This window comes from Pomacea canaliculata, linkage group LG7, assembly GCF_003073045.1.
Source record: "Pomacea canaliculata isolate SZHN2017 linkage group LG7, ASM307304v1, whole genome shotgun sequence".
NCBI classification, from domain to species: Eukaryota; Metazoa; Mollusca; class Gastropoda; order Architaenioglossa; family Ampullariidae; genus Pomacea; species Pomacea canaliculata.
In genome coordinates, this window is record NC_037596.1 from 11,447,961 (window position 1) to 11,471,744 (window position 23,784).

At 42.1% G+C, this 23,784-nt stretch overlaps 2 protein-coding genes across 6 annotated transcripts in view; one reads left to right on the plus strand and one right to left on the minus strand.

Moving 5' to 3' along the window:
* Window positions 1-23,784, minus strand: part of LOC112569649 — a 117,471-nt gene that overhangs the window by 50,204 nt on the left and 43,483 nt on the right. The gene's annotated exons all lie outside the window — the stretch shown is intronic.
* LOC112569639 overlaps window positions 1-23,784 on the plus strand; it is a 57,970-nt gene that overhangs the window by 1,010 nt on the left and 33,176 nt on the right. For 2 of the 3 annotated variants that reach the window (XM_025247486.1, XM_025247487.1), the window contains 9 exons: window positions 861-1,074; window positions 3,984-4,730; window positions 4,929-5,134; window positions 6,168-6,635; window positions 6,831-7,180; window positions 8,907-9,290; window positions 13,397-13,470; window positions 13,736-14,356; window positions 15,604-15,806. In XM_025247486.1, the coding sequence (XP_025103271.1) occupies window positions 1,042-1,074; window positions 3,984-4,730; window positions 4,929-5,134; window positions 6,168-6,635; window positions 6,831-7,180; window positions 8,907-9,290; window positions 13,397-13,470; window positions 13,736-14,356; window positions 15,604-15,806 (3,086 nt within the window). In that variant the 5' untranslated portion in view covers window positions 861-1,041. Of the gene's footprint in view, window positions 1-144; window positions 332-860; window positions 1,075-3,983; window positions 4,731-4,928; window positions 5,135-6,167; window positions 6,636-6,830; window positions 7,181-8,906; window positions 9,291-13,396; window positions 13,471-13,735; window positions 14,357-15,603; window positions 15,807-23,784 lie in introns of all 3 variants that reach the window. The other variant, XM_025247485.1, reaches the window with a different exon arrangement.

Genomic DNA, 23,784 nt, shown 5'->3' on the forward strand with positions numbered 1-23,784 from the left:
GATTCTAGTTTATTACACAGATATACTACATAATTATTATGTACACAATAATTACAAGAAAAGATGGCGTGGTTTTCAGTTTAATATTAGATTTACAATGTTCATGTGTTACAAGTGTTACAATGCTCTTAGGGTTTTTTACAGTCAAACAACACGAGCATGGACACCAGGGTACAGGGTATGTAACATCTATAATGTAAAACTCTTGCCACCAACATGATCCTACAGGAGAAATAAAGTTCAACGATCACTAGCCAGTTACTACAGCTTGTTTGCAAGTTGTAGGGCACTGAACTCTACTTGGTTTACCTTTTTGTCAAGTCTGTGACAGGTAAGTGTGGGATATATCCACAAACTAAACCCACAAGTCTCTGGGATGCTCTTGAATGATGCTTTGTTTTTTTTTGGGGGGACTAACATTCCTCATGTTTTTTCCAATTTAGAGTCTTCTTGACTCATTTCTCCCTGTCACTCTTGTGGGCCAGGTGGCCCAACTCTTGACAGCACAAACGTAAATTTGTTGGGCGAGTTGTACAAAGAGCGGACATTCCCTAGGACTGAACCATTCACTTTGTGCTGTGTGTTATATATGTCACAGTCTCTCAATTTATGTGACAATCGTCAACCACATGACAGACTACGACGATCATTATGTCAGCCACAAGGAAGAAGCTTGAATCATGTCAGAGATGCTCTGTCACTAGAGAAACACTGAACGCTGGACTTATACATGTGATGACTTGAATAACATGCACTGATCACACTGATACACATTTGTACATATGATCATTTACTGTACAAAAATGTTATACGTTAGTATATACCACATACTAAGCAGCTGGTGGTTACAAATGTTGCAGTGTTAATATGAGAAGCTCCTGCATTCAAAGGGTTAAATGAGAAGACATGGATGAAGTGTTGTGGAGGTGCTGGTGTTCAGCAGAGGGCACAGACAATCGCTGTCGTGTTTTAGCGAGAACACTGGCTACAGACACTGCCTCCCACTGATGTGATGGTATTAAAGGGAGACCACTGTCAGCAATGTCCAGTCATCCGCCATCTGCTACACAACAGGTGAGACAAGGTGATCTGTAACGGACAGTTAGGACCTTGACTGCTGCAAGAGTAGAGAAAGGGTCACAGGAAAAGTAACAGCTTAAGGCTGTCACGGATCAGTCCATGCCTCCATATTTTAAAGTTAGTTTAATCCCTTCGCTGTTTGTAAATTACAATAATAAATAACATGCATTGATGAGTGAGAGTGTCAACGAGGAAAGGGACATCACTCTAGCAAAGAATGTAGAGAAGCAGACGGCTTTGGCGGACATGAGAGTGGAATGATGTTGTGTGAGTGTTAATGTGAGCGTAGATCATAAAAGTAATTCCTTGCCTAGACAAGGCTTCTTTTTTCCTCTGTGTACTGCCAATCGTGGTAGGTAGCAACTTGTGATCGACGATTCGTCTAGATCTAATCTTTTCGCCTTCGGTGAAGCGCCCAGCAGTGTGTAGACAGTGTGTACTGTGTGTACCGTGTCTTTCGCGGCGCCAACAAAATGTAAATGAAATAATAAAACTGGAACTGTATGTCTACGAACAGAACTGTGAGTAAAGTACTAAATGACTGCTAGTACAATTATTAACTACATGATAAGAAGTGAGATTGAGAGTGAAGGTTAGGATTAAGAATTAAAATTAAGAGTTATTGAAGTGTGATTGATCGGGGAAGGCCCGGGATTGTAAACATTGTATGTACCGATAACTGTGTTTCGCCGATAGGATAGTGTGTTGTGGCGTATTTTTATTTATGCATATGTGTCTTGAAGTTTGTGAAATCCTGAGCCATTCAGCTACTCATTAACATCTTGTGGACAGCCTCAGGCAATCTTTGTTTTGTGTGGAAAAGAACGTGTACAGACGTCGTGTGTGTGTTTCTCGAGAGAGAGAGATGGCGTCTGTGACAAAGGCTAAGGCTAGTTCTTATTAACCTCAAAGAATATATGTTCACAGAATTTCTATGAACATAGCGCATGATACTTTCATTAAAAAGATTTCACCTTTATTCCTTAAATAGTAAAAGATATCTTCAGTGAAAATGCTTTTACGGGAACATAAGGTAAGATGTTAAAACAAAATTTGGTCTCAAACTATCGAACGTAAACTAAGAGATTAAAAAAGTCTTGAAAATCATAATGTGTAAATATAATAACTGTTACACAACCAGCAGTATAGATTAAAGTTTATTTATAGAAAGTCTGCTTTTGTAGCCTCCACCGACAGGTTTTGAGCTCCACAAAAGAACCCTGATACAATCTTCTCCCAGGTTCTGTGGATACGTTATGTTCTGATTTCAACTGTCTATGTTCAGATGTCCTAGGCATACTGTTCTTCGAGAGAAATATATACTTTTACATTTTTATAGAAATCCATTTATGTTTAAGTTCAAGTTGCTACTCAGTAGCAGTAGTAAGACAAAAATGTGTAACACTGTTCCCTACATTTTAAAGGCATTAAAAATACAAAACAATGTTCTATTACTATATGTAAGTTTGTAAATATACTATGTGTTTTGCATGTTTAGTAAAATTTACAAGAGGGATTACCACTCCCAGTAATACGACGGCCAAAGCATTAATTTGCTCATTTGCTCTCTATCTCTAGCTCTTTATCTTATTTCTAAGTTTATAGTAGTTCAGTTTCATTAAGGATAAGGCTTGATGAGCAAATATATTATACACCCAGGTTCAAAATTAGTATAATTGTGTGCTCTATGTATTACACATGTTGCAACATATATTGATGTAAGACCTTAGAAATTTACAATGTCATTGTGATGTCACCCTCCTGTTAAAAACCGATGATCTAAACAATAAAATAATCGATTTGATTTCAAGCTGATGCCTCTCTTAACAATCGAATAGATCAAGCACATCAGCCAACGACGGGCACATAAAGATAACAGAATAAAACAAAACTGGACAGAAATACAGGTAGTCGTGGATTTACGACCTTTGTAACTTACGACTGTTCAACTTTACGACCACAACTATGACTGGTATGTCTGGCCATGACTGGCAAGTGAGCAAAGTACTAGTGAGTTTCCGCTGTGGTCGTACGAAGTTCCACTAAAATTAAAAAATTAAAGACAAGGTTTTTAAAGATGACTATAACATGAGTACTCAGCATTATCTACTTCGATAATTTAGCATGAACGACACGATCAAAGCGAGCTACGACCTGTTATTCAAAAGCAGTCTAAGTCGACGACTACCCGTACTCCTTAAATTTAACAGTCATTAATATCTCTATAGTGCAATTATCTAACGAAAAAAAAAAAATCCAAAAACTGACACAAAATATTCAAAAAATCTAAACTGAGGCTGAATGCATGTTCACTTCAACAAGGTTTTACATAAATGATGTACACTGCTATAAGTCTGGTAAGGACTTCAAAACTTTAAGTCTGGTCAGGACTTAAAACACAGACCTGGAGAAAACTGTCAGGTTCTCGCCCCGTTTAAGTCAGAAACAAACAGCAGGCAGCAAAAATTGCTCTTTTATCTTAATCGTGATTTTCACCATCTATACGAGTGAAGCCCATCAATGACGCCGGTACATCCAAGAAAAGGCGGTCGTCATGAGCCACTCACACCCACACTTTTGTCACGCACTCGCACGCACAACACTTGCCATGCACCCATGTTTCATGTCTTCATTCAGATAAAATAAGAAAAAAAAATATCTAGAGAATGTGTGAGAAAGTCGCTGGTCACACACTGACACCAAATTTACTCAGAAAATAGGTAACCATCACACCTTAGGTTCTGTCGTTGTGGTAAGGTGTTCACATAAATACTTGATGTCACTTCCTTTACATTATATCGCCTGGTTGTGACAGAACGAATAAAGTTTCAAAAACGATGAAGCTAAAGTAAAGCCAATCAAATGACAGTAGTCTTTAATAAAATGACAATGATTTGTTACAGGTAGTGAACTTAGCAGAAGCCCAGGCGTTGTGGCTGCAATGGGTTGAGGCCGAGTTTTCTGACCTCGAGTTTCGCACCTACTTCCTGCCTCCTGTCTACGTCAACCGAGTGCCCATGACAAGACAGTCGGTAGCTGGTCAGGATGTTCTGGTCCTTGAGTCAGCACCTGGACAGGCTGGTCAGTCTAACAAACAGGCAATGGCTTCATCTGCTGCAGCTCAGGCTCTCAGTCCCCAGCCTCCTCGAGTTCAGGACAGTGATGTCAGAGACGATGCCGCCTTGGAGCGGGTCCTCAAGTGTCTGCAGAAAATATCTGAAGAAAATAAAGAAGTTTTGGTAGGACTTAGTCAGCTGAAGTTCGACCAGTGTTTAGGTGAACCTTGTTACTCAGCCGTAGCTGCCCAGCTACCTGTTGCCGACAGTCTTCCGTCATCATTTCCAAAAAATTGGAAACAAGGAGACTTTGATGTGCTTCTTATTCACCGACATTACGGGTTTGTCGTCTGTGAAGTAAAAGCCTTTGGTGACAATATTCAAGAACTTAACATGCCACAGCAGGATATAGACGATAACATTAGAAAGAAACTAAAACAGGCCGCCTCACAGCTGGACAAGGCGGAGGCCATGTTGTCTCACCTGGTGTCCGACATCGCTCCCGGTCTGCGCATCACTAAGACCATCGCTTTCCCCAACCTCACGGCTTGTCAACTTCAACAGGCCATCTCCGGCGACACCCGAATGTCTCAAGTAGGAATCTATCTCATATTTTACTTTACAGCAGAGCATATGAGATTGCAATCTTGTTGTTATTAAGTTTATACAAAGTGTATCATTCGCAAAGCGCAAGCGTCAGCTACGGAATCATTCTTAGCTTAATAAAGATGATTTAGCTTAAACACACGATCTATCAAGGAATACGCTTTGTTTTCACGTGGATGTTTACAGGACCTGTGTCGGTGTCTGGGAACATCAAAACCCGTCGACATCGCTGGTATGTGTCTGTGCTCTGATCAGTTGTCTGATCCCAAGACATCGTGTGACGTCAGTAGTCACGTGCTGAGTAAACTCGGACACTGGTGGCAGCGACGTGTGGCTGGGGCTGGACCTGACCCTCACATGACTTTTGACCTCTACAAGACTTTGGTTGCCCGGTAAGCAGTAGAAGTGTAGGGGATATGATAACACAAGTGTTACTCTTCTTTGTTTAAATAACTGTTGTAGTGAAAACACGTATTATGATGAGATGAAGCTGGTCATTTTACTTTTCAACTGCTAACCACTCACCGCCTTCTTCACTCTCTGTTGTGGGAAATGCTATCAAGTACAACTTGACAGAACAGCACATACACCACCAGCACGATTTGTTAGTAAAACATAAATGACTGTGACAGTACTGACAGTCAGACATGAGGGTTGTAGAAACACCCTAGGCGGATCATTACTCCCCGTCTCCTGACATCATCATTTACAATCATACCTTTGACATAGATATCATCTGATGGCGGAGAGCCACAGATAATCAGTCGTCCTGTGATCTAGGGTTGGGGGGATGACAAGGATAGCCTAGCAGCTGACAGGGCCGCCACTCTTGTCTATTGTGGGAGATGGTCTGCAGGTTCTGTACAGAATGACCAGTCTAGTCTTTGGCTGTCGTAAGTCAGTTCTTCCTCTGACCACCGCGGCGTCGACCACCTTCCAAGGTACCTTGAAGGACAGCGTGTTCCGTCTGAGTCACGTGACCAGAGACCAGCTTACGGCGCTAGACTGTTGAAGCCACAGCAAACTGGTAAAAGAGGGAGATAAAGCAGCATTGGTGAGCTGGGATAGGCGCTACAATATCTATCTTTCTAGAAATAGCTGTGTATGTCCAACAGGCCTAAAAGGTGAGCGTTGTGAGCTGCTCTTCCCTCTCCTTGCTTATTTTACCACTCGTAAATAAAACATTGTCATTGTCACTGTCTCCTTTACAACGACCATGCTAGTTCTCATCAACTTACACAAATCAACGGATGAGTGAAATGAAGATCTTTGCCAGCTGCTTCGTCTCAGTCAAGGTATTGTTTAACTATTACATCTCAGAAATATTAAATTTAAATGTTTTTATATCATTATACTTTTTTATGTTCATCTGCGCAGTATGTAAACGTGTAAATTACATTTCTGTAAACCATTACTCTGTATCAGGTTCTGTGGTCCGGCGACAACAGTGACTGTGCCATGCACATGTCCTCCACGTGTGAGTGTCAAGACCTTGGGTCAGGCCGTGTCACATACAGGACAGTGCTATACTGCTGTAATCACACTCTTCCCGGAGCAAGTTCACCTGCTACACACGGCGCCTCCCAGACTCTTTGTCACCGGGCCGCCCGGCACAGGTAAAACTGTGGTGCTGCTGCTTATGGCCATAGAGTGGCTGCGATGTGGTCACCACGTCTACATTGTCAGTACTTGGTGGGGGAGTCGTGCATCGAGCATCATGTTGTATCACCTGTTGCTGCAGACAGCAAACACACAACAGTCACCAGGTTTATCACCCGGTCAGCTTCACCTGCTGCAGTATGATGTCAAAGAGGAGGGATGGAAGGCCGTCAACGAGTTGTTACAGGCAACAATACTTGGGGTGGCCTATGTCATCGCCGATGAAGTGAATGGGTAAGTTATTTATAGCGAGACAATGAGACACCAAATAGAGGCTATCATCTCATAATTACTAGATCGGATGTTTACAGAGAATGTTGTATATATACATCTAGAGCAATATATCAGCTTACAAACATATCAAGACCAAAACAATCAATAACAGTCAACAAGTACCCTTTATCACTGCGTGACTCATGTTTGTGACAGGGACTTCAAGAATTTTGTCGAATGGTTGGTAACGCAGATTCCTGATGTCCATGTCTGGGCCGCAAGTTGTTACCATGTAGACGCACCCTACGGGTGGCAAATGGAATATTTAACCAGACCCCTCCGCTCTCCACCGGTCGTCGTCAGGGAAGTCGAGCAAAGCAAAATAATGGAGGACAAATATGTCCTGCGGTACAGTAAGCGTTGTGTTCCCGACCACACAGACGGCCCGCCAGTCAGGCGACTGCATCACCGAGGTCAAGGTCACTCAGGTGACTGGCCGATCAACTGTGTCACGTGCGGTCGTGACGTGGCCAGAGTCCTACACAGTCTCCGTGTTGCTGTTACGGGTAGGTGCTAACACATTATTTTTTAAAAGTTTATGGTGACTCGAGGCGGAGCGTGAATGTTAAATTAAAAAAAAAAATGATTTAATTACTTTATTGACATCGGCTCGTTTTTTCTATGAGTACAGTAAAACTATTGAAAGTATGTACATAATTATAGATTGCATAGTGAGCAAATTGTTATCATCACGACAGCATCCGCTTTAAGAAAAGTCACACAGCTCGTTTATACAGTTACAGAAGATGTAGCAAGTAACATGTAGTAAATAAACTGAAAATACAAGTGCAAAGATAATAAACACAAATTTAATTTAATACACATACATTTAAGAAATTATCTCTTCGGTCCCATGCCGCGAAGATCTACACAACTAAATCATGGGTGGGCAAATTTTTTGGTTGCGAGCCGTCTATGAATTCTAAGCTATGCTAATACCAAAAACCCACAATGAGTACACAATAACCTTCACTTACCAAATTTGTTGTGTAAAAGGGAGCTGTTTGAATTTGCTTTCAATAAAACTTTACAATCACCTTTCCTTTGAAGCAAGCCAGTTCCGATGTTCTTTAACATCAAACATGTCAGCCGTGTTATCTTTGTGTTGTGTCTGTGTTAGAATGTTACAGTCTGTTGATTTCTAACGCTGTTGTACTTGATAAATTAAATTTAAATAAAAATAACTAGCCTTATCTAGATTTAATACATAAAATGAAAACAAATGAACTTAACATTTTGGTAGAAGGGTAGGCCGCATTCAAACTTTATCCACCCCTCAGCTAGAGGGTTAGAAATATTAGTTCTAGTGTCTGACACTACATAAGGTGAAATCTTAATAGGAAGGTCTCTCAAAATATTTTAAGAAGCACATAGCTTACTCGCAAATCAGAATACATATGGCAGGTAAATAGAAAGTGTATTTCATTTTTTCATCCTGACAAAAAGGACATTTTGGAGCCTTATTTTTGTCATGATAAAAGCGGAGCTTCTGGAGTACAAATCTTAAACACCTGGCCTAAATCTTATTCGACCATAGTTCGCTTGCTTATCATTAAAAGAAAGCTCAAGATGACGAATAAAACTCTTAATTCACTGGCCTATAGGAAATGTAGACCCATGCCCTCACGTTAATTGATATGTTAGATTATATCGCTTACTATCTCCACATTTTTCAGATGCCACGTGAACGCTTTCCAAAAGAAAAAGAAAAAAGAAAAAAATGCCTATAAAACGTGCTTTAAAATTACACTATGATAACAATGTTGCACGGGTGTACCACGGGATGACTACACTGAACTAAAAGTATATACACTGAACTGTATTGGAACATAAAGATGCAGCCAACACCTTTAGATATGATCAAATCAAATCAGACTTTATTGTCTGTCGAGGATACCCAATACAGAAATTTTTCTTCGCTCACAAGGGCAGGCATACATACTCATACAAACATCTAACGCACGCATAATAACTACTATCTGTTCATCACCCGCAGGCAAGAACATTAGATTCAATTAGATTGATTAAGTTTTAATGAAGAAAGTAAGGAAGCAATTAAGAGTGACAAACAGATAAAAAGTATCTGAGGTGTGTTTGTGCAATCTACCTCTTACTGGCATTCACAGCATTTAAACTAATCACATGTATGTGTGTGCCTGTGTGTACTGGTATTTGTTAATACGTGTGTGGATGTGTGTGCTCGTGTCTGTGCGTGTTTTAATGTCACGGCAGATACTGTCGTCATCTCCGGTGGCACAACACCTGCCTGCCTGCAGTGGCGAGACGTGCTGGTGTTGTATGGAGGTAAAACTAGACAAGTCTCGGGTTTATCTGTGATGACGGGTCTGAGAGAAGCGGGTATCCCAGTGCGGGTGATGGAGGAGGAGGACATTGAGGACGTGGCTACAGCCCGCAGTGACGTGGTGTGGATGACAAATGTAGAGCGTGTTCTCGGTCTGGAGAGAAAAGTCATCGTCCACTTGGTAACGGAAGGTGACGTGGATTTCTATGACCGACTTCAACTTATGTCCCGATGTACGTCACAACTGTTGATTGTGTCTCCCTCGTCACATCACACTGTTACAGGTGTTCAAGCCCTTCCTGTCGAGGCTACAGGTAAATCGCATGCAGTCTGTTCTTTTTGTTACAATATTACTTGATACATATTGGAAACGAGGCTGCGCCTGACAGGCTGAGTTGCTTTGTTCTCCAGTGATTTTGTTGCTGTCTTGTGCAACATCTTTGCTCTTCCATATCCTTAGATTTCTTTTAGTTACAAGTTGTATTTGTTTCTCTCAAATTTTACTTTGTTGCTGTTTTCACTGCTTGTGATTGCCTTGCTTTCTGTTTCTGTGGATTTTGCTGTAACGGTTACGCTCTCCGCCATTACCTTAGATCTGATTCCTACTGCTCGTGTTGTTTTCTTTTTTTTTTTTTTTTTACTAAAACTTAGTCTCACTTTAAATTCTCACATGGCGGACCTCCACTGTGTTGTATAGCCGTGATCACCTTCTCGCACTCTCTCTTACTTCGGCGACCCTCCATTATGATACTTCCACCTTTCCAACTAATATCCTACCTCAAGACTCGACCGTCCATCAGAAAAAAAAAGCGAAAGAGAGGTAGGAGAGGAGGAGTTCAGTGCCGGCTGAGGAAATACGGTCTAAATGACAAATGTAAATCTCCACCACTACTACACCTAAACACCACACGAGGTACAAATGGTGGGAGAAAGATAGGTGACCTAAATTTTAATGTGAATTTTCCTTTGTCAAAGAGCGGGTGACTTTCAATAGAAACGAAAAATGTGACAAGTATATGTGTTGGTCACTTAAATGTTTAGACAGTATGCAACAAGGCTGTGGTCATTCATGATTTAGTGTTGGATAATGACTTTGATGTATTTTTCTTGTCAGAGACATGGTTAAAAGAGATAGGTGATGAATCAATAATCAAAGACCTTACGCCACAGGGCTATACATTTGCACAAATCCCAGGAGTGGTAGGAGTGGGGGTGGAGTTGGAGTTTTATTTAAAGTACATTTGAAATTTACAGTGCTGAAGAGACAAACACGGTATAGGTCCTTTGAGTACATAACAGCAAGACTGACATTAGCCAAGCAGACATTAGAGATCATTTGTTGGTATAGACCTCCTCCATCGAAAAAGAATCAGCTTTCCGATTCTCTGTTTCATGAGGAATTTACTATGCTGCTGGACAGTTTACTCGCAAAGGAGAAGATTCTTATATTGGGGGATGTAAATTTTCACTTTGATAGACCTCAAGATAGTGATGTGAAGCGGTTGATTGAGGCTTTAGATAGCCGTGGTATTTGTCAGCTGATTGATAAACCAACTCATAGACTTGAACACATTCTTGACTGGGTTATCACTCGTGCGCCATCAGAGTCACTGGTCAAGTCAGCTGTTGTCGAGGATTTTTTGATTTGAGACCATTTTGTGCAGTCCTTGGTGACTGATCTTTCTCGACCAAGGCGTAGAAAGACATCTGTTTTGTGCAGAAATTTGAAGAAGGTTGACCTGAACGCTTTCAGAGAAGACCTGTTTCAGTGAAAGTTGTTATTAGATCCTCCCACAGATGTTGATGAGTTAGCAGAGTTATATAATCAGACTTTACTAGAGCTGCTTGATAAGCATGCGCCTGCAGTCAGCAAAATGGTTGTAGATAGACCAGATTGTGCGTAGTTTTGTGAGGGGGTGAGTAGAGCCAAGAATCAGAGACGGCTGGCAGAGAAAAAGTGGAGGAAGACCAAACTTGAGATTGACAGACAGCTGTATAAGTTGGCCAGAAATAAATATGTTTGTGCTGTAACAAAGGCTAAATCGCTATTCGTGCAAGAGCAGCTAGAGGCTGCGAGTATAAATCCCAGAAAGACTTTTGACATTGTGAACAGCTTGTTGGGTAAGAACGGGACTAGTCCGGTTCTTCCTGAGGTGGATGTCAAGTCAGCTGCTGATCAGCTGTCTTCCTTCTTTGTTAATAAGATAAAGGAAATTAGTGCTGGACTTGAGAGTGCAGCTTGTGAGTTGCCAGAGTGTGAGGCAGATTATTCTGTGCCATTTGCTGGTGTTCCGCTGACTTCTTTTACGTGTATTGATGAGAGTTACTTGAGGAAACTTGTAGCGAGATCAACTAAAACTTCATGTGCCGTCAGGGTTACCAACTAAATTTATTATTCAACTTCTAAACATTCTATTTCCTGTCATCTTGGACATTATTAATGCCAGTTTGAGAGCAGGATGTGCTCCATGGTGTTTTAAACAGGCTATTGTGAAGCCCTTGTTGAAAAAAACGAACCTGGATCCCTCCGACTGTAAAAACTATCGTCCAGTGTCAAATTTATCATATATTTCCAAGCTACTGGAGAGGGTGGTTGCAGAGCAGCTTATGACCCATTTTATTACTTATGGCTGCCTAGATAAATTTCAGTCAGCGTATCGTCCTGGCTTCAGCACAGAAACTGCTCTTCTTCGTGCGACCAATGACATTCTTTGTAGTGTCAGCTCTGGCAACTTAGTGCTGTTAGTATTACTCGACCTGAGTAGTGCGTTTGACACCATCAACCACCGCCTGCTGCTCCAGAGATTGTCGTCAGAAGCTGGTATCCAGGGCGCTGCACTGCAGTGGATTGCCTCCTATCTTGCCGAGAGATCTCAGAGAGTGATTGTCGGCTCCGCAAGCTCTGAGGCAGTTCCTCTGGTGGGTGGCGTACCACAGGGCTCCGTTCTGGGTCCATTATTATTTTCTGTATATGTTTCACAGCTTGGACGGGTCATTGAACGCTTTCAGATGGGACGTCAGTTCTTTGCGGACGATACACAGATTCTGAGCAGTTTCCCCCCCGACCCGGCAGTGGCTAGGAATGCGCTTCAACGACTTGAATCTTGTTGTGTTGCGGTGAAGGCATGGATGACCAGGAATCGTCTTAAACTCAACGACGACAAGACAGAAGCGTTACTGTGTGGCCCCAGGGCCAGACGGGAGCAGATTGGCATTAGTGCCGTGCAGGTCGGTGATGCCTCCATAGCCTTTGCTGACTGTGTACGGGACCTAGGGCTGTTTATTGATGCAGAGCTCTCCATGTGCAACCATGTTAGTTCTGTTGTGGCAAAGTCCTACTACTTTTTGAGGACTTTAGGTAGACTACGGCCCATGCTGACTCAAGCTGCTGCCAACTCACTTGCTGTGGCTACCATTACATCACGATTGGACTATTGTAACAGTGCATTATGGGGTATACCTGCTACTCAGTTGGATCGACTCAAAAGAGTTCAAAACGCAGCCGCCAGGATTGTCACCCGTGCAAAGTCGTCCACTGAGCACATCACCCCGATCCTACAGAGCCTTCACTGGCTCCCAATGAACAAGCGCATTGATCACAAAGTACTTTCCATTGCCCATTCCTGCATGTCTAAAACTGCTCCTGACTATTTGCAAGAAATAGTTCCTTTTTACCAGCCGTCACGTAGCCTGCGCTCAGGCTCCCAGTCACGCTTCTGTCTCCCTGCAGTGACAGACACCAACAAGAAGCGCACTGGAGCCAGGGCCTTCAAAAATGCGGCACCTAAGCTGTGGAATGCTCTGCCATCGTCACTCTCCACCATCACCTCACCAACCATGTTTCGAAAAAGACTGAAAACCCATCTGTTTCTTTCAAACCAGTCTTAAACTACCAAGAAACACTTCTGTCTATATTTTTTACTTTCCTGGTGTTTTATATATTTGTTCACTTTATTTTTTATTCTTTTGTTTTTTCTGTGAAATGAGCATTCTTCGGAATGGATACCTGCGCATTACAAATTGACATCATCATCATTCTTTAATTTTTCTTTCAGTGGTGTTGTGTGCTCTTGTAAACTGTATTTAAGGCTTTCCTTTATTACTATGTTATGTTTATAGTATGAGCCGCATATGTCTACTGGGAAGCGATGTTACTCAAGATGAGAAAAAATATGATTTTTACACGCTTTACACGTATTGGGCTATAGAATGCTGTCTCTTATTGACAAGAACATAAACGCTATGTTTACAGCATCCACAAAACAAAACCCATTAATTCAGTGGTGAAATAATTACTTAAATATTTAGTATACAAATGGGTAATATTTGATCAGATTTTGCATATCTCTAGAAAATAAAATGTTATTTTCAACAAAAAAGAATTAATTAAAAAATAACCAAAGGACGTGTGTTGAAATAGAGTCTGGCTCCGACTCATGTACTACACAAGGTACAAAGACAAGCAGCAGCCCTGTCTCTTCTACCCAGCTGAAGGTAAATGTGCATCTTCTCTTCTAGGTGACAAACGTTTCTTACCAAGAAACATGAAAAAGCTGTTCAAAAAATGAAACTATCCCTTGACTGTGCAAATGTCTTTTTCATAGTGAAGCAAACGATTTTAAAACAGTTTGTTGTTCCTGTGAATGTCTGTTAGTTATGTCAGTCAGTCGTAAAACAGTCACATTAGCTTTTATGTGTTTTCTTTAATGTTGGCAGATAGAATTATATTGTTGTGATTAGACAAATTTTACTGCAACAGGAACCCATTTCTTCAAAAATTCAGTCACCATTGCCACAGTGCGATGAATTCTTGTTTCCTGATCTACAATCTCGTGCCTACTTCCTGCCTCCTGCCTACGTCAGCAACCGACAGATGATTGGTCAGGAGGTTCAGATCCTTCATCATGAAGCCACGAAGGGACTGTTCTTGAAGCTGGATAAAATGTCTAAACACAACGGAGAAGTGTTGGTCGGAGTAAGCCGCCTTAAGTTTGGACTGCATCTTAATGAAGTTTCTTTAGCTGCCACAGCTACACAGCTGCTCCTACCCTCCAGACTTCCTAACCTTCTGCCTCGGAACTCCAATCAGGGGGACACTGACGTGTTTCTTATTTCCAGATATTATGGGGTAGTTGTTTGTGAGGTGAAGGCTATTGGTGACAACAAACAAGGGCAGAGAATATCAGAGGGAGAGATGGACAGTGAAATCAGACAGAAGCTGCAACAGGCCGCAATACATCTGGACGAGGACGAGACCATGTTGTCAAGACTAGTGAGTGACATCGCCCCCGGTCTGCCCATCATTAAAACCATCGTGTTCCCTAACATCACAGCTAGACAGGTGCAGCAGGCTATATCTGGTGACACTCAGCTAACCCAGGTATGATCCTCTCAGCTTCGTCGTCAAACAAAATAGAAAATAGTCTGTATGAGCACAGTTCACGCGTATACACGTTCTAAGAGCTTTTCTCACGTTGAAATGTTTACAAGGTTTACACGTTTAATATACCTTTGCAGAACTCTTCTCCTCATACGTACCAATGTCATACGTAAACGCAGAGTTGGACTGCTGTCTGTCTTCCAAGACCAACGCTTAGCCTCTTTCGAAGTGATCCTCTTCTAGTCTCGGCGAGCCTAAACAAAGAATGTCACTAGACCGGAAGCTTTGTAATCTCGTGCCTCATTTTAGTAGTTAATCTGAAATGTGAATAAACCGGAAGCTTTGTCGTCTTATGCCTCGTTTTAGCCGTTAACTGGGGAAAAAAATTGGCTTCTTGCTGTCCAGTAATGCAAGTTCATGGTAAATGCCTTGCCATGTGTCGCCATATGTGTAGGGCAGTGATGCCCAACCTTTTTCGGCCTGCAGGCCATATCCATTTCGGACAGGCGTGTCGCGGGCCACTTCACCGCAAAAATACAAAAAGGAAAAAAAAATAGAGCACATACCATTTTTTATTAGAAACAAGTTATACTTACCATTAATTATGTAGTAATTAGTGGGATATTTGAAGTTGTTTTTCCGAAACCAGCTTCTGAATGTCCGGCCTCATCGTAGAGACACCAAGTCGGAGCACTGAATCGAAATGTTCGTCCATCGAAAAAAAGATTGTGAGACACCCCTACGTGGGGAGAAATACTTCTTCTTCCTTTTTTTTTTTCTTTTTTTTTTTTAAGGTCTTCTTTTATTACTAACATGCGGATTTCCTGCACTGTGGGCAGAAGTTTCGCGGGCCGGATATGGCCCGCGGGCCGTAGGTTGTGCGTCCCTGGTGTAGGGGATTATGGGTACTAATCAGTGTGACAGAGAACATTGACGAAGAGATATTTTTGGTAACCGCTGCGGTTACCTTAGTCATATTAGTCGAGGAAGTGGAGAGAGAGGAGGAGGAAGAAGAAAGAAAGAAAAAAACAGAAAGAAGAAAGAAGGAAAATATGTGGGTAAGGGAGTGAGGGCTTGTAGAGGGTAGTTCTTCCACAGTGACATTAACATAAAACACCAGTCCAAAAATCATATTGCATCAGTGATTTTAATCTTCAGTCCTGAGATGTGTTAAGTTTTGAAGTTGCGCATGATAATTGTTTTGTAGGTTTCGTTTTATTTCTGTACAGTATGAAATTCTTTTACAGACATTGAGTCAGTGTCTGGGATCAGAAGACCCCTCCGACATCTGTGGACTGTGCCTGTGCTCCGATGATTTGTCTGACCCCATGACCCCACGGAACGACAGTAGGGACGTGAGGACACTCACACTTTGGTGGCGGCGACGAGTGGCTGGGCTTGGGGTTAACGGTCAAATGACATGTGACGTGTACAAGGCACTGGTAGCCAGGTAAGCTCTAGAAACACAAACTAAAATCATAATGTTGTCGCAATTTTAAAAGAGAAATGAATGAACTGTGCGCTGATAATGTAGAGGGCCGGTAGTCCAGCGCTTGTTAGATAGATCTGCTGATGCATGCCAGTAAGTAAAGGTACGATTGTAAAAGAGCGCGAAAAGTACGCTGATGCAAAAGAGCGCGAAAACAACGCTGATGCAAAAGAGCGCGAAAAGGGACACACCCGCGAGGTATATAAGGGCAGAGCTGAGACGTAAGGACAGGGGAGAAAACTACGAAGGGAAGACGCGAGACAAGCGACGCAGCCATGACTGTAGATCTATTGGCATTAAAAGAATTGTGTAACTGCTGACAGGCTCCTGCCTTTCTGGTTTGAGTGCTGGACTGTTGTGGTCACTGTTCTACTCCCCTCAATCACAACACCACTCGGTTACAATAACTTCATGTGTCGTGAAGGAGGTAGAAGAATTCTAACGCATGTGTGTTTGCTATATCATCCTCATCTCCACACCCTACTGTGTCTTGTTTGACCTTCGGAATTGAGAAATTCTCATAATGTTGTGTAAAAGATGATATATTTATTGGGACAGGCTATCTGTCAATTAGTCAGCATTGGCTTTGGTGACTAACCTGTTCCAACACTCACCTAAACCTAACAGTAAACATAAGGCTAGCCATAGCCCCCAAATAATCATAGATACTAATCTAACACCTAAACACACTTTTACACACATACATTAAGCTGTTTGAAGTATTACATTGTCACTGGACAATGTAAAGTGAAAACTTGAAAGTCCATGTGAGAGGGCCATGATAGAGAAACAGCATAATCTTAGTCCGTCAGAGCTCTGTTAAGTCATGTGACCTCACGGAGCCTCTCATCACGATGAATTACTTTCATGATTTATGTTTATACACAAGTTTTATTATACAGAGGGCGGCAACTTAAACCACAGACAGCACTTATTGACAAATTTTATTTGGACTATGATAAAACAATCTAGGCCTTCCAGCACGGCTTACTCTTGTGGAACCATCTTTACAGAACACTGACAGCTCTTTAGACATCACAACCTAAAAAGTACAACAAGCCAATAATATCTACTAATAACAGACTCACTGTCAGCACTCCATCCTTGAAAAAAAAAAATCCTCAAACAGATTAGACATAGCCTACAAGATACTGTCACTCATAAATGCAATTACTCAATAAAATTAGGACATCAAGTTTTTTTGGGTTCCGTCCGATATGAGAATAAAAAGAAATGAAAAGCCTGATAAACAGGATAATGCAGGAACGTGCGTGTTGCCAGTGGCCGTAGCCAGTCCTTTTGTTGACACTGTCGTCTCAAGATCAGCTTCTGGCACTGCTGCCTGTACTGCCTGCGGCACATCTGCGGTAGAGTCCATTATCCGATCAAGGACGTTCTTCCCTAGTAGAAGCGACACGCGCCTCCTGCGCTCTCTTGTGTCCACATCGACAAGGTCCTTGACCACCAGGATAGGAACGTCCTCAGACACTGGCGAAAACATGTCCACCGACGCCACTCCTGAGTATGGTACCTCTGCTCCGCCGGTCCATCGCAAGGAGATAGGGAGATGTTTTAGCTGTAAGTCCTGTATGTGCCCTCGTGCCCACTCGTCAGTGACCGTCGTTACCTCACTGCCGGTGTCGAGCAACGCCATCACTCAACTGCCATGAATGACAACCTCGGCTCCGCCGTCGGACACTTTCCAGTCAGGCCAGCTACACTTTATTTCCCTGTCATCCTGTTACGGACGACGGGGGCAGTCACTTTCCCTGACCGGTCGGGCTGCAGTCCTCCGAGATGTTGTTAATCGCCGCCGCTTTGACGCTATGCGCCGCCTTCTACTTCGCCTGTTAAAGTTGTTTGGGGGAGGGCAGGCTCGTTGACCGTCTAGTTGTCTCGCCTGCTATCGTCGCAAATATTTTTGTTGTGTTGACAATCAGCCTCCCGGTGCCCCTCTCGTTCGCACCAATAGCACACAAGTGCCGCTGGTCGTGTGGTGCGGTGGGGGACATTGCTTTGTTGTGCACTGTGAGGTTGGGAGGCCGCCTCCATTTACAACTGATTCGTGCGGTTAGGCGATCTATTTCATCCTCCCTGTCATCATTCCCCTTCTCTCTCCTACACGCCGTGCAGTATTAGAAGGTCGGCAACAGAAGAGGACTCGTGGTCAGCCCAATGTCTGGACGTTTCGCTTCGAACATGGTTATTTTTAAGCCCCTTAACAAACTGGGCAACCAGGTGCGTATTGGACACCGCGCCCCCGTGCAGGCCGTTCGCTTTCGCCTGCAAATTCTGGAGCGTCGCGGTGTATTCGTCGACCGCCTCATCACGTCGCTGTCGGCAATTGTAGAAACTGGCAATGATGTCGACAACATCTTTCCGTTCGCCGTACGCCTCCACTAGGACACCCAAGATCTTTCTCGGCGTGTCTATTATGTCATGCGGGAGCTTCAACACTCGACGTCTGGCAGGTCCCTCCAGCGCGCTCAAGATGTAACCACAAGCCGCATTCTGACACATCGGGTTTATGGCGAGAGCTAACTCGACCTCTCTTTCAATCTCGTCGACACTCGTTGGTCCACCTGCAAACTACTGAAAGCGGAATAACTAGTATGCTCGTAGAGCCTATGCTATGCTGTCGTCCTCTGCAACCATTGTGTACCTCTCTGCTGACACCCATCCTGCTCTCAGATCCAAAGATGGAACCAAGTGTTGGGGGTGGGGGGCGTATGTGACGACAACAAACGTCCAGCACTCAAACAAAGGCAGAAACAGTCAGCAGGTGTGCGCCAAAACTAGTCCAGCCAAAACTAGCAACAACGCCGGACTACCGGCCATCTACAAATCCATAGAGCGCTGAAACAGATGTTGACAAATATTTGGTGTGCACAGGAAGTAATGTTCTGCCACAAATACCATCCGGACTGGAGGCCTTACGAATATTCACTCGCTGAAACAGCTCCACAAACTACTCATGACAAATCTCAACCTTCTGTACAGGGTGAAGAGAACTACTCACATCTTTAATTTGCACTGAGAAGTCATGAGACTCGAAACGAGCAAAGAAAACATTCAGAGCATTAGGCAGGGCCGTACTCTCAACGGCTGAGATCGAGATTTTGGCTTACGACCCCTTACTCCGATCTTCAATATTGGCCATGTTGTTGAGCCCCTGCCAAGCTACTCGGATGTTACCTGTAGCAAACTGAGACTCGATTTTGGACTTGTGCTTCACCTTGACCCAACGGATAGCATCACGGACCTCTCTATGTACCAATTTTATGTCGTGGGCAGAACCCGTGAAGAACACATGTTTCTTTTTGTTAAGCACTGCTTTTAGGCCCTTGAACACCCAAGGTTTGTTGTTAGGATAAAACATAAACTGCTTTGATGGAATGGTGCAATCTACACAGAAGGAGATATATGAAGTGGTAGTGTTTACTAAGTCGTCCAGATTAGGACATGCTTCTAAAAGTCATCCCAGTCAGTACATTCACCACAGCCTTGACATAGAAACTAGGACTAGGAGGATGAAGAAAATGGAGTTCGGACATTTCGTTGCAATCTGCAATGCCAACTTATTTATTTAATATATACACAGAAATTTTAAGTATTGGAATTTCATTACCATTTGACAGAGATCCAAACTACTTGTATCTTTACTCCTAACTGTGTGTTAAATGTCTGTATGAGTATGCATGCCTGCCCTTGTGAGCGAAGACAAATTTATGTCCTGGGTCTCCTCGAAAGACAATAAAATTTGTTTTGATTTCGATTTTGATTTGATTTAAAACTAGCTATACTGGCAGGAAAACTTAATTACAAACCGTTAAGTCACCACCATAAACATATCTGTTTCACCACAAGAGTTAAGAATGGACATAAAACCAGTAATTAAGTGAGCGTGGTAAGATAAATGAAGGCAAATATACTAGCATACTGATTGATCATCAATCTTTTCACACTTTGATGTTCTTTAAAGTCAAATACGTGTAACCAAACCAAAACAGCAAGAATGAGGCTTAACTGAGAATTACTAACTAGATATAAACATTATCCTTCATGTTGATGTGGAAGTAGACTTACTAACCGCATGTGCTGCTGGATGTAAGGAAAACAAACCAGAAAGGGAAGAACTAAAACATTTCTTAGGCAAATATAGACTGGAACTAAACCTTAACAACTGCCCCAACCCACTGGGAGAACTCGGACACAATACACTTTCATTAGTAGCGTTCAAGCTCGTGAATTAAAGGGTCGTACACCTGTTTGTTTCTCTGCCTCAGTTCGAGTTTGTTAGAGAAAATCCTTGTCACACCCTATCGTCACCACTCGGTTACACTTGTATGCATTTGAAGATTGAAGACAGTTTTAACGTCTCTCACGTAAATGATTCGATTTCGCTTTTGATTACAAGTATACATTTGTTTACGTTAACTAAAAGGACAAACAAGTTTTTTTTTAAATTATTAAAATACCAACGACAAATGTTAAATTGGAGGAAAGTAAAAAAGAAGAGCAGAGAAGTAAAAACTAATTTTGCAGTACAGACATATCTTACTACATTTCAATGGCTGTTTGAAAAAATCTGATTAAACATTATCATTTTTTTCAAACCATCTTAATTAATTGTTTTATAAATTCATTCAGGCTCTCTGGTCCGGCGACAACAGTGACTGTGTCAAGCACATGTCCTCCACGTGTGAGTGTCAAGACCCTGGATCAGGCCGTGTGGTGGACAGGAAAGTGCTATACTGCAGTAATAACACTCTTCCCGGAGCAAGTTCACCTGCTACACACGGCTCCTCCCGTACTCTTTGTCACCGGACCGCCCGGTACAGGTAAAACTGTGGTGCTGCTGCTGATGGCCATAGAGTGGCTGAGATGTGGTCACCACGTCTACATTGTCAGTACCTGTAGTGAGAGTCGTGCAACGAGCACCATGTTGTATCATCTGCTCCTTTTCATTGAGAAAAGGCAGCTTCTGTCACAGAAGACATCGACTCAGCTTCACTTCCTGCAGTATGATGTCAAACATGAAGAGGAGGCAGAGAAGGCCGTCAACGAGTTGTTACAGGCAACAATACGTGGGGTGGCCTATGTCATCGCCGATGAAGTGAATGGGTAAGTTATTGATAGTGTGACACAATGAGACACCCAATAGAGGCTATCATCTCATAATTACTAGAGCGGATGTTTACAGAGAATGTTGTATCTACACATCTAGAGCAATATATCAGCTTACAAACATACCAAGACCAAAACAATCAATAACAGTCGACACGTACCCTTTATCTCGGCGTGACTCATGTTTGTGACAGGGACTTCAAGAATTTTGGTGAAAGGTTGGTAACGAAAATTCCTGTTGTACATGTCTGGGCGGCAAGTTGTTACCATGGATACGCACCCGCTGGGTGGCAAATGGAATATTTAACCAGACCTGTCCGCTCTCCACCGTCAGTCGTCAGGGAAGTCGAGCAGAGCAAAATAATAGAGTACAAATATGTCCTGCGGTACAGTAAGCGTCATGTACCCGACCACACAGACGACCCGCCAGTGACACGACTGTATCACGGAGGTCAAGGTCACTCAGGTGACTGGCCAATCAACTGTGTCACGTGCGGTCTTGAGGTGGCAAGAGTCTTACACAGTCTCCGTGTTGGTGTTACGGGTAGGTGTTAACACATTATTTTAAAAAGTTTACAGGTGACGTGAGGCGCAGCGTGAATGTTAAAGAAAAATTATTTAATTGCTTTATTGATTAAGCCATTGGCTCGTTTTAAGTATGAGTACTATTTAACTATTTAAAGTATGAACATATAGATTGCATAGTAAGGAAATTGTTATCGCGACAGCATCCGCTTTAGGAAAAGTCATACAGCTCGTTTGTACAGTTACAGAAGATATACCAAGTAACATGTAGTAAATAAACTGAAAATACAAGTGCAAAGATAACACACACATACATAAATTTAAGAAATTATCTCTTCGGTCCCATGCTATGAAGATCTACACAACTAAATCATGGGTGAGCAAATTTTCTTTTTGCGAGGTCTCTCATAATATTTTAAGAAGCATATAGTTTACTCGGAAATCAGAATACATATGGTAGATAAATAGAAAGTGTTTTTCGTTTTTTCATCCTGACAAAAAGAACAATTTGAAGCCTTTTTTTGTGATGATAAAAGCTGAGCTTATGGAGTACAAATCTTAAACACTTGGCTTGCTTATCATTAAAAGAAAGCTCAAGATGACGAATAAAACTCTTAATACACTGGCCTATAGGGAATGTAGACCCATGCCCTCACGTTAATTGATGTGGTAGATTACTATCGCCACATACTTCAGATGCCACTTGAACGCTTTCCAAAAAAATATAAAATAAATAAATAAAATAAATAAAAATGCCTATGAAACGCCCTTTAATTTACACCATGATAACAATGTTGCACGGGTGTACCACGCGATGATTACACAGAACAAAATGATACGGTATGGAAACATAAAGATGTAGCCTTTAGATATGATTCAATTAGATTGATAGATTAAGTTTTAATGAAGAAAATAAGGAAGCAATCAAGAGTGACAAACAGATAAAAAGTATCTGAGGTGTGTTTGTGCAATCTACCTCCTACTGGCATTCACAGCACTTAAACTAATCACATGCATGTATGTGTGTGTGTGTGCCTGTGTGTACTGGTATTTGTTAATACGTGTGTGCATGTGTGTGCGCGTGTCTGTGCGTGTTTTAATGTAACGACAGATACTGTCGTCATCTCCGGTGGCACAACACCTGCCTGCCTGCAGTGGCGAGACGTGCTGGTGTTGTATGGAGGTAACACTAGACAAACCTCGGGTTTATCTGTGATGACGGGTCTGAGAGAAGCGGGTATCCCAGTGTGGGAGATTGAGGATGAGGACATTGAGGACGTGGCTACAGCCCGCTATGACGTGGTGTGGATGACAAATGTAGAGCGTGTTCTCGGTCTGGAGAGGAAAGTCATCGTCCACTTGGTGACGGAAGGTGACGTTGATTTCTATGACCGACTTCAACTGATGTCCCGATGTACGTCACAACTTTTGATTGTGTCCCCCTCGTCACATCACACTGTTACAGGTGCTCAAGCCCTTCCTGTCGAGGCTACAGGTAAATCACATTTAGTCTGTTCTTTCTGTTACAATATTACTTGATAGATCGTTTAATATTCTTTACTTTCAGTGATGTTGTGTGCTGTTGTAAATCGTTTTTAAGACTTTCCTCTACTATTACGTTATGTTCATATTATGAGATTTTTATTTCTACTGGGTAGTGATGTTACTCAAGAAGAGAAAAATATGGTGATTGTTACACGCTTTACAAGTATTGGACCATAAAATGCTGTCTCTAATTGACAAGAACATAAACGGTGTGTTTACAGCATCCACAGAACAGAACCCATAAATCATCATGAGTCATATTTTATCAGATTTTGCATGTCTCTAGAAAATGAATGTTATTTTAAACAAAAAAGGATTAATTAAAAAATAACCAAAGGACTTGTGTTGAAATAGAGTCTGGCTCCGTCTCATGTACTACACAAGGTACAAAGACAAGCAGCAGCCCTGTCTCTTCTACCAAGCTGAAGGTAAATGTGCATCTTCTCTTCTAGGTGACAAACGTTTCTTACCAAGAAACATGAAAAAGCAGTTCAATAAATGAAACTTTCCCTTGACTGTGCAAATGTCTTTTTCATAGTAAAGCAGTCGATTTCACAAAGGACACAAGTGTTCAAAACAGTTTGTTGTTCCTGTGAATGTCTGTTTAGTTAGGCTAGTCGGTCGTAAAACAGTCACATTAGCTTTTATGTGTTTTCTTTAATGTTAGCAGATAGAATTATATTGTTGTTATTAGACAAATTTTACTGCGAGAGGAACCATTTTTTTCAAAAGTTCAGTCACA